Source organism: Oncorhynchus mykiss, chromosome 6 (genome assembly GCF_013265735.2).
Source record: "Oncorhynchus mykiss isolate Arlee chromosome 6, USDA_OmykA_1.1, whole genome shotgun sequence".
In the NCBI taxonomy this organism is placed as follows: domain Eukaryota; kingdom Metazoa; phylum Chordata; class Actinopteri; order Salmoniformes; family Salmonidae; genus Oncorhynchus; species Oncorhynchus mykiss.
Genome location: NC_048570.1, coordinates 14361666 through 14380398, shown reverse-complemented (window position 1 = coordinate 14380398; position 18733 = coordinate 14361666). Strand labels below are relative to the sequence as shown.

Genomic DNA, 18733 nt, shown 5'->3' with positions numbered 1-18733 from the left:
CACCCTGTCCTTATTTGTTCAGCTGTAAATTGATCCTATGTTTTGAAAGATATTTTTCTTGTAGGCCGTGGACATTGTAGCTCTGAATCAGCCCCACCTGGTGCTGTTAGTGATAAGAAGAGGAGGAACATATGGACTCCAGTCACCGATCCCTTTATGGAACATTGGTGGTGACTGCTGTGTAGGGGAGTTGAAATAGCATACAGACAGTGTGTGGTTGACTGGAGGGGGTTTATGCACTGACAGGCTGATGTGTCTGAGATGTTTTGTGTGACAGATTAAGGGTTAGACACTGCCTGTTGAAGTGGCACTGTTAAGCAGCAGGAGACAAATGGGAAAGCAGCTAGCTAGCTCTCAGACGGCCATGATGAGAGATTCTTGTGTTCCGGCCGCAGCGAACAGAGCGACCACACTGGAGAAGGGGAACTCTTAGAGGATGTCAGTCACTTGTCTGGCAAATCTTACAGGGTGTCAGTCAGTGTGGAGTGTAATGTACTTCAGGCTTTCAGTGATACCGAGAGGGTGTGTGTCTCTCAGTGTCTTGCGGGACTGTGTCTCTGTGAGTGAGGGGCTAATAGAGTGACAGCATTTGGTTTTTGAGGCTAAGCTACTAGGATGTGATGCTTGAACACCCATTACCTAGTACATTATCCTTTCTCTGGATGAAAGAGAATGTTCTGCAGAAACCCCCACTGGCTCCCTGTCCTCCTCGGCAAACACTGAGGATACCAAACATTAGGAACACCTTCCTGATATTGAGTTGCAATAAAACATGGTAAATAAATGACCCCATCTCTCTCTCTCTCTCTCTCTCTGTGTATTGTAGAATCTGTACTGGTTTGGTTACACCATGATAAAAGCCTCAGCCAGGTCAACAAACATTTATCCCTGGTCCCCAGCCCTCCCCCGCTCCCTGCCTCCTCTCCTTCCCCCTCTCCCTCCCTCCTTAATCTCCTTCCCCCTCTCCCTCCTGTCCTTCTCCCTCCCCTTCCCACTCTCCCTCCCTCCTCTCCTTCTCCTTCTCCTGCCCCCTCTCCCTTCCTCCTCTCTGTCCTCTGCCAGGTTAAGTCATCTCTGGAGCCCCCAGAACATTCAGGCTGGTTCATACTGGATGTGGTTCGTGGTCCATGAGTGACAGATACTCTCTCGCCGTGGTTCGTGGATCCGTTGCTCATGAAGTCACTCATCTTTCCACTGTCTGTTAATTATGGTGGTTTTGAGAGAAAAGGTTACACAATGCCTGGAATAAAGGGCCGCTTTCAGCCAGCCCGCTACAGCCAACTCTGAGAGGAGAGTGAGTGAGGGAGAGATGGAGTAGGGAAGAGAGAAAGGGAAAGGGGATTAACATGAAGTCTACATCATGGATGGAGAATATGTGCATGGGAGCAAATGTCTAACATGGCCTTTCTGACTACAAGTATTTTTGACCACACCATGACCATAGACTGTAGAAGTAATATGGACTAAGCCATCGATGATGTCACCCCATTGTTTCCTCTGAGAATGCTCATTGGTGCATTTGAAGATAAGAAAGTATAATTTCAGCATCTCATCATCTTGCTACATGGAAGAGTTTTTGGATCGCATGGGCACTTTGAGCTATTCTATGAAGTGACATTGGATGCTAGCTCAGTGCTGCTCCTTCTGATTGAAGGCCAACCGAGGTACTGCAGGCTGCCATTAGCAACTAATTTATAATTTTGACTTTGTCTGTGTGTGATATTAACGTGGTTAGTGTGATTCAGAGATAGGTGTGTTACGACTGTCTGGCCCCTTATTCTGTTAGAGAACACAGCATAAGGAGGAAATCATTAATTGTTTTTATTTTAATGGAGGTTGTGTGTAGTTGGCCTCAATCTGACTTTGTTCTTCATCAGACTTGTAAACGTAATGGATTTCAAGCCTAGGCATGGTAATACAGTTTGCATTGCATATCACAGTGTTTCATAGATGGAGCAACACAACACACTGCTACAATGCGGCTGGAGCCCTAGCCACGGCTTGTTAAGGGTTAACCTGTGTTTCCTGTATAGCCTCCATGGCTCTGTTCTCTCTCCAAGCTTTCCCATGAACCCTTGCCTTGCTCTGTTTGTTTGTGTGATTCCTTCCCCCAGGCCACTGTTCCACACAGCTTGACGGACGGACGAATGGACACACTGAGCCTTCCTAGGGGTCTCACTGACTCTATCCACCCCAGCATCCTTCGCTTTCCCCACCTGACCGCCCGCTCTCTCTCTCCCTCCCTTTGTGTGTGTGTGTGTGTGTGTGTGTGTGTATGTTTTAACAGGTGCAGTACCGAGAGCTGAAAGTGGATCCCAGTCATAGTCCAAATAAAAGAAGGAAAAACAACCCGGGATAACTGGCTTTGCCCGCCCACTGAATCTTCCCTCCCTCACCCGTCCAACGCCAAGAAGCAGAGAAACACTGGTTTGAACCAGCTCAACACTCTCCCTCTCTCTCTCTCCGTCTCTCTCTTTCTCTCTGTCTCTCTCTCTTCTACTGACTTAAAAAATATATATATATACATGTACAGGCCCTCGAAGTGTAATTATTACAAAGAGACAACAAAGAGATGAGTTTGGATGAAATAGCAGACTATTTCAGACCCAGGTGTTTACTGAACCCGTCTGACAGATGTCCATGTCATGCCGTCCTCGTAATGTTCAACTATGAGTATCACAGTTATGAGTTCATTCAGAGATTTCTCCATAATAACCCCATTAGGAACATATAATTGAACCATCCCAAAGCTACTTACTATGGCTGGGAATTGCCAGGGACCTCACAATACGATATTATCCGTATCACAATGCGATATTATCACAATACGATATTCACAATACGATATTATCACAATTACGATATTATCACAATACGATATTATCACAATACGATAATATCACAATACGATATTATCACAATACGATATTATCACAATACGATAATATCACAATACGATATTATCACAATACTCAGTGCCTTCAGAAAGTATTCACTCTCTTTGACTTTTTACACATTTAGTTTTTTTAGAACCTTCATTTAAAATTGAATCAATTGAGATGTTGTATCACTGATCTACACACAATAAGTAATGTCAAAGTGGAATTTAGTTTTTAGCATTTTTTACAAATTCATTCAAAATGAAAAGCTGAAATGCCAATAAGTATTCAAGCCCTTTGTTATGGCAAGTCTAAATAAGTTCAGGAGTAAAAATGTGCTTAATAAATCACATAATAAGTTGCATGGACTAATAGTGGGATATTTTTTTTATGACTACCCCATCTCTGTACCCCACACAATTATCTGTAAGGTCCCTCGATCGAGTAATGACTTTCAAGCACAGATTCAACCACCAAGACCAGGGAGGTTTGCCAATGCCTTGCAAAGAAGGGCACCGATTGGTAGATAAATAAAAACCAGACATTGAATATCCCTTTGAGCATGGGGAAGTTATTAATTAGGCGTTGGATGGTGTATCAATAGATCCAGTCACTACAAACATACAGGCGTCCTTCCTAACTCAGTTGCCGGAGAGGAAGGATTTTAAAACAGTTACAGAGTTTAATGGCTGTGATATGAGAAAACTGAGGATGGATCAACAACATTGTAGTTACTCCACAATACTAACCTAATTGACGGAGTGAAAAGAAGGAAGACTGTACAGAATAAAAAATATTCCAAAACATGCATCCTGTTTGCAACAAGGCACTAAAGTAGATCTGCAAAACATGTGGCAAAGAAATTAACTTTATGTCCTGAATGCAAAGCGATATGTTTGGGGAAAATCCAACAAACAGAGTACAATATTTTCAAGCATGGTGGTGGCTGCATCATGTTATGGGTATGCTTGTCATCGGCAATGACTATCAAGTTTTTTAGGTTAAAAACAAATGGAATACAGCTTAACACAGGCAAAATCCTATAGGAAGACCTGGTTCATTCGGCTTTCCAACAGACACTGGGAGATTAATTCACCTTGGAGTTGCTAACCAAGACGACATTGAATGTTTCTGAGTGGCCTAGTTATAGTTCTAATATCTGCTTAAAAAATCTATGGCAAGAATTGAAAATGGCTGACTAGCAGTGATCCACAACCAACTTGACAGCGCTTGAAGAATTTTAAAAAGATTAATTGACAAATATTGAAGAATCCAGGTATACAAAGCTCTTAGAGACTTACCCCTTTAATCAGTGTGTCTAACATGTATTGACTCAGGGGGTTGAATACTTATCTAATCAAGCAGTGTTTATTTTTCATTCATCTTTTATACATTTTCAACATTTTCTTGCACGTTGACAGAGTATTTTATGTACATCGATGACGCAAAATTACAATGAAATCTATTGAATCTAATTTGTAACCCATCAAAATGTGAAAGAAGGAAAAGGGTGTAAATGCTTAATGAAGACACTTTAGGTGCCGAAACGAAATGTATTGTGATTCTCACGATTTTATATGGTTCGCTTGTGATGTTATTGCGACTGAATGTTCCCAACATATTGCTCACCATATGTCTGCTGCAGAGGGACAAGAGAGAGCCGTGAGAAAGACAGTTTTGATCAGGCATGAAAATAAAAGTTCTCAAAACAAATTGGCTCCATATTTAAAAAGATGATGGAGAACAATCTTTAAAGGAAAAATATTGTGCAGGTAAAGCCAACTAGCGCAAAAATTATATTGAAATATGGTCAAAACTATATGATATATCATCAAAAATAATATTGCATACAATATATCAACAAAAATAATATCCCGAAATGTAACTGTAGTGATTTTTTTTCCGCCATCACTACTATTTACCAGGTAGATTGGATATGTCAATACACATTTCAAAACCAGCAGGGGCCTCATACACCGCAAAAATCTGATGGGGCACGTGAGGATGGTTGGGGTATGGTCAGGAGGAAGGCTAGCTCCACCATCCATAAGTTGGAGAATTTAGAATTTTTCAAACACCCGAAATAGCCTTTTCCTGCAATCTAGAGCCATAATCATTATCCTTAATTCTATGTAATATCTAAGCATACCTCTTGAGCTGTCTGTATCCTCCTGAGTGGTGTCTCTATCCTCCTGAGTGGTGTCTGTATCCTCCTGAGTGGTGTCTCTATCCTCCTGAGTGGTGTCTCTATCCTCCTGAGTGGTGTCTCTATCCTCCTGAGTGGTGTCTCTATCCTCCTGAGTGGTGTCTCTATCCTCCTGAGTGGTGTCTCTATCCTCCTGAGTGATGTCTCTATCCTCCTGATTGGTGTCTGTATCCTCCTGATTGGTGCCTGTATCCTCCTGAGTGGTGTCTCTGTCCTCCTGAGTGGTGTTTGTCCTCCTGAGTGGTGTCTATCCTCCTGAGTGGTGTCTATCCTCCTGATTGGTGTCTGTCCTCCTGATTGGTGTCTGTATCCTCCTGAGTGGTGTCTCTGTCCTCCTAAGTGGTGTCTCTGTCCTCCTGAGTGGTGTCTGTCCTCCTGAGTGGTGTCTGTCCTCCTGAGTGGTGTCTATCCTCCTGAGTGATGTCTCTATCCTCCTGAGTGGTGTCTCTATCCTCCTGAGTGGTGTCTCTATCCTCCTGAGTGGTGTCTGTATCCTCCTGAGTGGTGTCTGTATCCTCCTGAGTGGTGTCTCTATCCTCCTGAGTGGTGTCTGTATCCTCCTGAGTGGTGTCTCTGTCCTCCTGAGTGGTGTCTCTGTCCTCCTGAGTGGTGTATATCCTTCTGAGTGGTGTCTATCCTCCTGAGTGGTGTCTATCCTCCTGATTGGTGTCTTTATCCTCCTGAGTGGTGTCTCTGTCCTCCTGAGTGGTGTCTATCCTCCTGAGTGGTGTCTGTCCTCCTGAGTGGTGTCTCTATCCTCCTGAGTGGTGCCTGTCCTCCTGAGTGGTGTCTCTATCCTCCTGAGTGGTGTCTCTATCCTCCTGATTGGTGTCTATCCTCCTGAGTGGTGTCTATCCTCCTGAGTGGTGTCTATCCTCCTGAGTGGTGTCTATCCTCCTGAGTGGTGTCTATCCTCCTGAGTGATGTCTCTATCCTCCTGAGTGGTGTCTCAATCCTCCTGAGTGGTGTCTCTATCCTTCTGAGTTGTGTCTATCCTCCTGAGTGGTGTCTCTATCCTCCTGAGTGGTGTGTCTATCCTCCTGATTGGTGTCTGTATCCTCCTGAGTGGTGTCTCTGTCCTCCTGAGTGGTGTCTATCCTCCTGAGTGGTGTCTGTCCTCCTGAGTGGTGTCTATCCTCCTGAGTGATTGAAAGGATTGTGAGTCTTATTTTTGTAATTGCTTAAGTCTACCAACCTTGCCAGCAGGCATGCCAGCTAAGACAGTTAGACAAGCTAGTTAATCTAACTTGATTGATAGCCTAAAATTAGTTGATAGTAATTGATAGCTAGTTAAGAAGTTGGGAGATTGGGAACTTATTTGGGCTAGCTAAAGCCATCTTCATAAAACTGCTAGTTGGCTAGCTGTATTACAGAGAAACAACATTTGTTATAGTTGTTTTTTTAACAGGACAAATCTGAGGGGGCACTTGACCCTGTACCCACTGTGGGCATGATACCTCTGAAAGACACAAGCGTGTGTGTGTGTCTTTCTGCTTCTATCTCAGCCAGTATACAGTGAGTTACCACGTTTATTAGCTTTTATCTCAGCCAGTACACAGTGAGTTACCACGTTGATTAGCTTCTACCTCAGCCAGTATACAGTAAGTTACCATGTTGATTAGCCTGTTAGCCTCCAGTCATGTTCTGCTGCTTGCTCACTGCAGATAGAAAATGAAAACAGACACACCCCTTCATTTCAATATCAGAAGCTGTATTTGTACATGCCTTTTCACTTGGTAGGCCTATCCCAGTGGTACTTGACTATCCAAATGAATGTGGAAACTTTAAAACATCAAACACCCTATTTTAAATTAAACTAAAAACTTCTGCAGTCCTGCCAATATGCCAATCTTCACTCCCATCGATAGCCCAGATTAGTGTTTTTCTACCCAGAAACGGAGTGTCATTTCCCCCAGCAGAGGCAGGAGAGTGTGGCTTGTTGCTGTGCAACTGAGCTAATATAGATGTCACCCTGTGCAGACACAATCGCCAGGCAGGCCTTAGGCAGCCCGAGCGGTAATCTTATTTGAAAGGCTGGTCTCCTCTCCTCTCATCTCCACATGTGTTGCCTCAGTGGGCACAGACAGACACACACACTCCGACGCTCTGCCTCAGGCTGGCCGCCCTCTCCATCTGCCCCATCTCCTGTGCCCACAGCTCAACTGTGATCTCTTTCAAGGGACCTGTGTGTGTGTGTGTGCGCCCGTGCATATGTGTTTATGCAAGCAAACAAGCTAGTTGTGTGCTTGGTGTGTGCCCATACACTGTGTACATGCTATGTGTGTAAATGATGTGTGTACATGTTGTGTGTGTAAATGCTGATTGTATATATGTTCGTATAAATGTGTGTGTAAATGATGGGTGTGTAAATTATGGGTGTGTAAATGATGGGTGTGTCAATTATGTGTGTAAATGATGTGTGTTGTCACAGGCACGCTCAGCCTGTGGCAAAAATGAGGGGACGCAAACAGGTATAGGCCAATTAAAAAATGTTCTTTATTGTAAAACAAAACTAATAACTTTAAACTAAGAAAAAGGAACGAGGTGTGGAAGTATCATAATGTAAGGTGTATATAAAGTGCATGGATGCGTGAATCTGTGTGTGTGTGAATGACTGAGTGAAAACTATGCAAAACTACAAAAGAACAAACAAAACAGGTTCATACCTGGAGGAGCGGAGAGAGAGAGAGGTGATTAGTGACAGTTTAAATACTCTGATCTCAGGTGACTCCAATCACTAACGACCCTCCTCTGCCTGCAGGAGGAACTGCCCCTGCAATGCAGAGGAGGAGCCGTGACACCCCCCTCCTTAAAATGAGGGTCCCACCCTCATCCCAACTTCCTCCAACATATTCAAAGCAATTCAAATCCCCCCCCCCCCCCCCCCCCCCCCCCCCCAGATACAAACTAGGTTAAAGGAGCACGGGACAGAGCATCAGCAATGATATTATCCGTACCACTAATGTGTCTAATACCAAGGTTGAATGGTTGCAAGAACAAAGCCCAACACATCAGGCGCTGGTTGGGATTTTGCAGGGACCTCAGAAAAATAAGTGGGTTGTGGTCAGTGAACACAGTTAAAGGGGTCAAACCAGAACCAACATAGACTCCGAAGTGCTGTAAAGCCCAAATGAGACCTAAAGCCTCCTTTTCAATTACAGAATAGTTCTGCTGATACTTATTACATTTCCGGGAGAAGAAACTGATTGGACACTCAACATTGTTATCATTCTCCTGGAGAAGCACAGCCCCAGCGCCGATTTGACTGGTTTCCCAAAATGTGGTGCTGCCAATACAGGTGCCAAAGAGCCTTAACTGCATCAAATGCCTCTTGACACTGGGTGGACCAGATAAATTCCGCCTTGGCCTTCAACAGATTGGTCAGGGGGGACACTACTACTGAAAAGTTTTTTACAGAAAGCACGGTAGTACTCCGCCATTCCCAAGAAGCGCATCAGTTCTTTCTTTGTGGACGGCTGTGGGAACTGCTTCACAGCCTGGACCTTGGCTTCCACGGGACAGACAAAACCCTGACCAACAACCTTGCCTAGGTATGTTACTGTAGTTTTGGCAAACTCACATTTTGCCAAATTAATAGTCAACCTGGCCCACACCAGTCTTTCAAACAGGGCTTGCACTCTCCAAACATGCTCCTCCCAGGAGTCTGAGTAGATGACCACGTCGTCCAAATACACGGCACACCCTTCCAGACCTGAGACCACCGGATTCATTAGCCTCTGGAAGGTGGCTGGAGCATTCCCCAAGCCGAAAGGCATCACTGTATAAGAGAACAAACCAGATGGAGTTATAAAGGCAGCAATCTCACAAGCTATTTTGGTAAGGGGTACTTGCCAATATCCCTTTAAAAGATCAAATTTGCTAACATACTTTGCTGACCCAACTTGATCAATACAGTCCTCCATCCTAGGAAGAGGGTAAAGGTCTGCTTTAGTAACAATGTTAACTTTTCTATAATCAGTGCAAGGTCTGAAAGTGGAATCAGACTTTTTGACCAAAAGACAGGGTGAAGCCCAATTTGAACAACATGGCTCTGCAATACCATTGTCCAACATATACTGCACCTCTGTTTCCAGTTTCTATCTCTTCTCCTCAGATACACGATAAAATCTCTGTTTGATAGGCTTAGCATCTCCGATGTCTATATCATGCTCAATTAAGTGGGTTTGCGATGGAGTGTCACTAAACAAAACAGGGTAGTTTCTAATAAGAGCTACCAATTCATCACGTCTCTCAGAATCTAAATGATCTACCAAAACCCCAAGGTTTTGCAAAATCTGGGAGTTTTTCAACCGACCTTGTAAGACCTCATCAGAAACCCTAACGTCCTCCTCCGCAAGTACACGATCACCGGGACTAAACTCATGCAGCTCAGCCTGTCCGTCATATTTCAGTTTCATTTTCCGTTGAGAAGATTTTAGTTTTTTCTTCGCAAGTTCACCAGCCCTATACAACTTCAACCTAAAACCATTTACATAGTCAATAAGATTCTGAGGTGGTTCCTAAGGCAAACAACCATCCTGCAACACTGCTAAAGGCCCACGCCCCTTATGACCAAACACTAAGTAATTTCAGCTAAACCCTGTGCTTTCCTGCACTACTTCACAAGCAGCTAGTAACAGCCAAGGTAACCCCTCCTCCCAATCTGCAGACAGTTCTGTACAGTATGCACGAAGCAAGTATTTTAAAGTTTGATGAAAGCGTTCCAAAGCTCCCTGTCTCTAGGCATGGAACGCAGTAGACTTGTTGTGTTTAACTTTAAGCTGTTTGAGAACCTGAGCAAATAAATGGGAGGGAAAGTTAGACCCCAGATCTGACTGGATGATTTTTGGAATCCCAAATGTTGAAATAAATTGAGTTAACGCTTTAACTACTGCAAGGAAAAAGCTGCCGGATATCTGGTTGCTTGACACATAACAGTTAATAAGTAGCTATGACCTGACTTGGACCTTGGTAAAGGCGCAACACAATCGATAATAAGATGCTCTAAAGGTTGTATTGGATACAAAGGTGCTGACTTTACAACATGGTTTGGCTTGCTTGTGCACTGACACGCATCACAAGTTTTAATAAACTGAGATACATCCCGCTTTAAACGTGGCCGGAAAAAATAACGAAGTATGCGATCAGAAGTTTTACGAACACCCATATGACGTGCCACATCACCATGTGAAGTTTGCAACACTTTATTTCGCAAAGTAGTAGGTACAACTATTTCAAAGATTGGTTCTCCTAGACCCTGATCATAGTGTGGAACCCATTTCCTGACCAACAGCCCATCAAGAAGAAAATAACACTGAGCACTATTCCTCACCACTGAATCAGGAACAACTTTATCAAACAGATCAGCCAAGGTAATATCGGCCTTTTGCTCAGCCATCAATGAATCGCTAGAACTAGTCAACTGTTCTGTCTGGAGTTTGACTGGCAACTCAAGACTTTCTGGCTTCCTCTCAATCTCCTTACGAGAGGCCGCGCTGGTAACCGCACAAACTGGAAATACCTCAGGAGACATACAGTTTTGATCCTGCGATTCCCTTGCAGTTGACACTGAAGGTTGCTTCTTACAGATGTTTAGTTTGCCATCTGCCCACACCTTACTACCTGCCAAGTCATTCCCCAAAATCATGTGGACTACCTCTACTGGCAACTGGGGTCTAACCCCAACATCTACATCACCCTCTACCAGACCACATTTTAGGGTAACTTCATGTAAAGGACAAGAGAATGGAACTAAACCCATACCACATACCATTACACAACTGCCAGTATCAGACTCTTTAGAGAATGGCAAAACAGATTCCGGAATAAAATAATCTAAAGCTCCAGTGTCTCTTAAGATCTTGATTGAAACATTTTGGTTGCCATCTACCAGGGACACTACACCATCTGAAATAAAGGCTGAAAAATCACAGTGGGAAGACTGAGAATCAAACTCAACAAGTGGCTGAAAAAGTTCACCCTGGTGGTCAGAGGCTGCAACAGGACTTGCCATCACAGCAGGTTTAACTTGACCTGACTTTTTTTGATTTAAGCAGAGGACAATCTTTCTTCCAATGTCCTTCAACTAAACAGTAGCGACAGGTATTAGCATTAACCTGTGCTTTAAGTCCTCCAGACCCAAACTTCTGCTGAGGTCTTTGGAAAGAAGCCCCAGAAAAAGGTGACCTATGATTCCTAGGAGTAAAGTTATTTTTATGGTACATGTCACTGTTTGACTCAAAATGGCTTTTATGTGTTAGCCTGTACTCATCTGCAAGGATTGCTGCATCACTTGGAGACTTAACTTTACATTCATTCATATATGTAGCAACCTGGTCAGACACAGAATTTTTGAACTGTTCAAACACAATCAAATTAGACAGACCCTCAAAAGTACTAACTTCAGAAGCTGTACACCAATGATTAAATGCAGAAGTCAAATCACGAACAAACGCAGAATAGGTTTGTGAATCTACATTTTTCCTGTAACGAAAATGTTGACGATATGCCTCTGGCACAAGCTCGTAGACCTTCAGAACTGCTGATTTAACTTTAGCAAAAACTTTACTGTCAGCTACACTCAGTGCTGTAAAAGCCTCACGTGCTTTACCTGTAAGTACACATTGCAACAACATAGTCATGTCCAAAATGTTTAAATACTCTGATCCCAGGTGACTCCAATCACTAACGACCCTCCTCTGCCTGCAGGAGGAACCGCCCCTGCAATGCAGAGGAGGAGCCGTGACATTGTGTAAATGCTGTGTGTGTGTAAATGTTGTGTGTGTGAGTAAATGCTGTGTGTGCGTATATGCTATGTGTGTAATGTAAATTCTGTTTGTGTATATACAGTATGCTATGTGTGTAAATGCTGTGTGTATATGCTACGTGTGTATATACAGTATGCCATGTTTGTAAATGCTGTGTGAATGCTGTGTGTTCATGCTGTGTGTGTGTACATGCTGTGTGTGTAAATGCTCTATGTAAATATATGCTATGTGTGTAAATGCTGTGTGTGAATGCTGTGTGTGTATATATGCTATGTGTGTACATGCTGTGTGTGTACACGCTGTGTAAGTAAGTGCTGTATGTGTACATGCTGTGTGTCTAAATGTTGTGTGTAAATGCTGTGTGTGCATAGGCTGTGTGTGTACATGCTGTGTGTTTAAATACTGTGTGTAAATGCTGTGTGTGTATATGTAATGTGTGTACATGATGTGTGTGTATACGCTCTGTGTAAATGTTGTGTGTGTAAATGCTGTGTGTGTACATGTGTGTGTAAATGCTGTGTGTGCACATGATGTGTGTATATGCTGTGTTTGTACATGCTGTGTGTAAATTATGTGTGTGTATATGCTGTGTGTATATGCTGTGTGTAAATGTTGTGTGTGTAAATGCTGTGTGTGTATATATGCTGTGTGTGTGTGCATGTAGCTCCAGAGTAAAATCAATAAGAAAATACGTGTTTTATTGTCACATGCACCTGATAGGTGCAGTGAAATATGTTGTTTTACAGGGTCAGACATAGTAGTACGGTGTCCCCGGAACAAATTAGGGTTAGGTGCCTTGCTCAAGGACACATCGACAGATTTCTCACCTTGATGTCTCAAGTATTTGAACCAAAGCTCTAACTGCTAGGTTTCCTGCCACCCTTGTCGGTTGTTGGTTGTCGGTCTCCTCTGGCACAGGAGATGGATGTGGATCTGAGTTTGAACTTGAAGGGTGAGCTAGATGAGCAGCCAGCCAGCCAACCAGCCAGCCAGCCAGCCTGCCAGCTGCTGTGACAAGACAAGACGCTTAGGGGACTTGGGCCAGAAACGGCAGGGGTGTGTGTGTTTGTGTGCGCGTGTCTGTGCGTGCACCCTTTTTACCAAATCCCCCCCCCCATCATCCCTCTCTCTCTCCCTCTCTCATTCGTCAGTGGTTGGGGTCACAGCCCTGTCTGAAAGGAAAGTCTCCTGGGTCTCTCCTAGAGCATCTTTTGAAAGATCACAGCATAGGCTACATCTGAGAAGCCTTCCACTCCTCCATATCCACGTCTCCCTCTCCATCCCTTAAACTTCAGCAAGCGTAGATCTGTCACTTGGAAGGCCATTGATTTAGTTTGTTTTGAGGAAGGCACTTGAAAGACAATAACATGCTCCATGGAGAACTAGACCTAGACATACGATTAATATCATCCTCACCAAAATACTCTTTTGTGTCTTTTTGTACTGCCTGAAGGGGACATTTTGTAAACCTGAATATGTATGTGTGTACCTCTGTATGTGGTAGCTATAATTTACAGTAATTGTGGTGGTATATTATGTGTGGTCTTGCATCCAAAGGCTCTGAGTTTTATAAAACTGCATTGGCTGTGTTTAAAAGCAGTTAAAAGTGATTTTGTTTTGATGAGACAGAGAATGTATCTGACAGACATAAAGGAAAAAGGCACTTCCATTTGCACCCATTTTTTTAACCTTGACTTCATTTTTGAATGATGTACATAGTAGGCCGTGTTCATTTATGGTTTCAAGTATTTTTGACTGTATGTTAATGGTCTTATGTTGATGATCTTGTGTAGCTGTATGCTTGTCATTTCTCTCTGAGGTCTTTTTGCCTGCAGACTGTGCTTGACTAGGGCAGGACCTCACCGGAGAAATGCCTGCAGACTGTGCTTGACTAGGGCAGGAGCTCACCGGAGCTGAGTACCGGCACCTCAGATGTTCTACTGCTTGAGCTCCTGTTCGTCTTATAGAATATTAGCTCAAAAGTATTGTGGAGCTCCTGCACCTAAATAAAAACAGTACTGGCACCCAAAATGAGTACCGGAACCTATTTCAGTCCAAGTCAAGTACTGCCTGCAGTGTTTCCTGTGACATCAGCTTCACTTTCCTTGTACTGGTTGGTCAACGGTTCTAGAGGACAAAGGTGGGGATATTGGGGTGGGTGGGCAGTAAGGGAAAGTTATGAGAAAATAATGTACATCTATTAAGACTATATAAATGCACCTGATGCACGTAGATTATTTTGAAAAATGTGAAAAATATTAAATATTTTGTATAATCTTTGAAGGTTTTTCATTCATCGCCAAAATAGCGAGTCATTGAGCTACACGAAGACCAAAACATAGCCAGCCAAAGGCGTGTGTAGGACTGTGTATGATTTGACACAGAAGGGTGATTTAAAGCATGTGTAGTTTGTGTGTGTTTTAGTTTCACAGTGCACAGAGGGGGATAGAGAGCCCTTCTACCCCCCTCTGTGAATCCTCTGACCAGATCATTTATTAGTCTGGGAGTGTCTCCACTGTCTGATACCCCTTCATCTAAACCCCTGTACACCACACAGCCCCATGAACGACGACATACATACCTACCCCCTCACAAGAGGTCAGGAAGGAACTGAGGGTTATTTGTTCTCCATCTCTCCTCTTCTCTTCTCTGACGGACACACACCATCCTCACTTCTCATGTTCTAATCTCTATCTCTCCTAACACACACGCTACAGTATAAGCCACTCTCTCCATTGATGTTCCCCTCTCAGGAAACAGGTCATCCCTCACCGTTGTCTGTGTGGCTAGGTTAGGGTTAGGCTGTTCCCTGGGCAGCCAGAGGGGGGAAGGTAGGGTGGGGGGGGGGGGGGATTACCACTGGCTACCACACCACGTGGCCCCCAGATGAAGCTCTTCCATCTCTGTCCTGTGCCTCTCTCAGGACACTACGTGACCAAACATGACAGGACCCCTCCAGACCCCTCAATAGATGTTTCCACTGCCAAACGCAAAGACAGAACTTTGAGTCTGCGTGCATGTGTGCATGTTCAACAGATTTCTTCCCCAGTGTGTTACCCTTTCAAGAGCTCTGAAATCAAGTGTTGAGCAGCATGGTAGAACTGCTACTGAAAGCACCAGTAGGTAATACTGCTGAGAGGTTGTTGCTGTGTGCTTTATTTTGACTCCTGACCCACTAGCAACTATATACACGTCTTTTGTGTTGGAGGAAGGTGTAGAGTCGGTGAGAGTCACAAGAAGTGGTCTATTTAAAAATGTGTGTGTGTGTGCAGAGCAGAAGACGCGTGTTTTAAGACTCAAAAAGATATTGGTCTGGAATGTTTCCTGCGTGGATATTCATAGCAGGGTAACTATCAAGGGGGTTATTTCTGGGGTGGAGCAAGAAATAAAGGCAGAGGATATAACTGAAGACATCGATGGAGTGGTTGACTGACCTGTATAGTGGATGGAGAAAATAAATTCACTTCATCCATGCTACTGTTCTTTGATTAAGAGTCTCTCCCGTCTCATACGTATAAAGTTAGGATTCACGAGATACCCTCTAAAAGCTTTTGTGCAAAAGCCCCTTGAGTGTCATGAATGTAAAATATTTGGTTATGTGTCAAGTGTGTGCAGAAGGGAAGAGTATTGTATGCCAGGAGAAGTGAAATGCTGCAACGGTGGAGGAGAATGAGGTGGCATGGGTAAGGGTCTTCGTGATTTCACAGTGCAAGAAATCCTGTCAGTGAATGTTCCACCATCACAGGCCCCTGAGTCTGTGAATGGATGTATTTTGGAGGGTAATGTAATTGAAGAAGTGGGATGGGTTTTGTTAGTTGACATGTTTAATTTTGTATGATGTCGTTTTATCCCTTTCCTGCAATGGTTTTTACATTTCTTATTCAATACCCCGTTCAGCTGGTGGCGGTAATGCACCATTAACATTGGATGCCAACCACCATTAAACCCTGTCAAAGAAGAAGACGCATTGTGGGTTTGCCACATGGAGAGCAGCAGGAACTGCTGAAGACTCTCCAAGCTCCATGGACCTTTATGTTTGAAGGAAGGCCTTTGTTTCAGTTTGAGTAAGTTATATGCTCTGACAGAGCCTTGAACCTGCCTCTTGAGTGGTTGTACTGTGATTTTCTATTCCTGGTCCTTGTGAGTTGTGGTCAACCCTAGCTAGCACCATAATCTATGGATTTCACATGACTGGGCAGGGGCGCAGCCGTGGGTGGGCCTGGGAGGGCATAGGCCCACCCACTTCGGAGCCAGGCCCATCTACTGGGGAGCCAGACCCAGCCAATCAGAATGAGTTTCCCCCCACAAAGGGCTTTATTACAGACATACAGTAAATTCTCCTCCTTTTCATTCTCAACTGTCCGGGTGGATGGTCTCAGGTGTTCACGCAGGTGAAGAAGCCAGATGTGGAGTTTCTTGGCTGGCGTGGTTACACGTGGTCTCGGTTGGGAGAGCAGTTGGACGTACTGACAAAATCTTTCAAATGAGGTTGGAGGAGGCTTATGGTAGAGAAATGAACATGACATTTTCTGGTAACAGCTCTGGTGGACATTCCTTCAGTCAGCATGCCAATTGCATGCTCCCTCAAAATTTGAGACATCTGTGGCATTGTGTTGTGTGACAAAACTGCACATTTTAGAGTGGCCTTTTATTGTCCACAGCACAAGGTGCACCTGTGAAATGATCATGCTGCTTAATCAATTTATTGATATGCCACACCTGTCAGGTGGATTAATTATCCTCGCAAAGGAGAAATGTTCACTAACAGGGATGTAAACAAATTTGTGCACAAAATTTGAGAAATACGCTTTTTGTGCATATGGAACATTTCTGGGATTTTTATTCCAGCTCATGAAACATGGGACCAACACTTTACATGTTGCGTTTTATATTTCGTTCAGTATAAATCAAAACCAAATCCCTGGTGTTGCTAGGACAATGTAATCCGACTGGTGGTTGTCGACAGTGCAGCTTTTAAAGTAATTTCCGATTGAGTCAACATTGTTTGCTAGTGAGTAAGATCTCCGCTAGCTCGGGAACATTGCCTTTTAAAGCCGCATTAATGACAACATGCGGTTCGATTGAATCCTGGCCTAACTCGAAGAACAGGGTTTTGGAAAGGGGTTAGAGTGAATAGATGGAGTGAATCTCAGTTATTTATTTTTCTTTAGGGGGTAGATCAGCTTTAATATTGTATATAGCTTGTGGCTTCTATCAATTTAATTGTCTGCATGATTTCCAATCTCCCATAATATATACAGTACCAGTAAAATGTTTTGACACACCTACTCATTCAAGGGTCTTTCTTTATTTTTACTATTTTCTACATTGTAGAATAATAGTAACCAAAAAAGTGTTAAACAAATCAAAATATATTTTAGATTCTTTAAAGTATACACCCTTTGCCTTGATGACAGCTTTGCACACTCTTGGCATTCTCTCAACCAGCTACACCTGGAATGCTTTTTCAACAGTCTTGAAGGAGTTCTCAGATATGCTGAGCACTTGTTGGCTGCTTTTTCCTTCACTCTGCGGTCCAACTCATCCCTAACCATCTCAGTTGGGTTGAGGTTGGGTGATTGTGGAGGCCAGGTAATCTGATGCAGCACTCTCCTTCTTGATCAAATAGCCCTTACACATCCTGGAGGTGTGTTGGGTCATTGTCCTGTTGAAAAACAAATGATAGTCCCACTAAGTGCAAACCAGATGGGATGGCGTATCGCTGCGGTAGCCATGCTGGTTAAGTGTGGCGCAGCGGTCACAGACAGTGTCACCAACAAAGCACCGTCACACCTCCTCCTCCATGCTTCACGGTGAGAACCACACATGCGGAGATCAACTGTTCACCTACTCTGCGTCTCACAAAGACATTGAGGTTGGAACCAAAAATCTCAAATTTGAACTTATCAGACCAAAGGACAGATTTCCAGCAGTCTAATGTCCATTGCTCATATTTCTTGGCCCAAGAATGTATCTTATTCTTGGTGTCATTTAGTAGTCATTTCTTTGCAGCAATTCAACCATGAAGGCCTGATTCATGCAGTCTCCTCTGAACAGTTGATGTTTTTCATTTTAAGTGAACCTTTATTTAACTAGGCAAGTCAGCTAAGAACATGTTCTTATTTACAATGACAGCCTACACCAGCCAAACCCAGACAACACTGGGCCAATTGTGAACCACCCCATGGGACTCCCTATCACAGCCAGTTATGATACAGCCTGGATTTGAACCATGGTATATGTAGTGACACCTCTTGCACTTAGATGCAGTGACTTAGACTGCTGCGCCACTCAGGAGCCCAATGTTGAGATATGTCTATTACTTGAAATCAGTGAAGCATTTATTTATAGGTAACTCTGGGTCTTCCATTCCTGTGGCGGTCTTCATGAGAGACAGTTTCATCATAGCGCTTGATGGTTTTTGCGACTGCACTTGAAGAAACGTTCACATTTTCAGCCTTGACTGACCTTCATGTCTTAAAGTAATGATGGACTGTAATTTCTCTTTGCTTATTTGAGCTGTTCTTGCCATAATATGGACTTGGTCTTTTACCAAATAGGGCTATCTTCTGTATACTACCCCTATCTTGTCACAACACAACTGATTGGCTCAAACGCATTAAGAAGGAATGAAATTCCACAAATGAACATTTAACAAGGCACACCTGTTAATTGAAATGCATTTCAGGTGAATACCTCATGAAGCTGGTTGAGAGAATGCCAAGTGTGTGCAAGACTTACATCAAGGCAAAGGGTGGCTACTTTGCAGAATCTCAAATATGAGATATATTTTGATTTGATTAACACTTTTTTCGTTACTACATTATGTGTTATTTCATGGTTTTGATGTCTTCACTATTATTCTACAATGTAGAAAATAG

General features: G+C 43.4%; 1 protein-coding gene across 2 annotated transcripts in view; it reads left to right on the top strand.

Annotated features, from left to right (window-relative positions):
* The window catches only part of LOC110525302 (multiple C2 and transmembrane domain-containing protein 1), a 248137-nt gene extending 244924 nt beyond the window's left edge, over positions 1-3213 (top strand). For both annotated transcript variants that reach the window (XM_036979436.1, XM_036979435.1), the window contains one exon: positions 2288-3213. In XM_036979436.1, coding sequence (XP_036835331.1) covers positions 2288-2359 — 72 coding nt within the window. In that variant the 3' untranslated portion in view covers positions 2360-3213. The remainder of the gene's footprint in view (positions 1-2287) is intronic.
* Positions 3214-18733: the final 15520 nt, after the last annotated feature.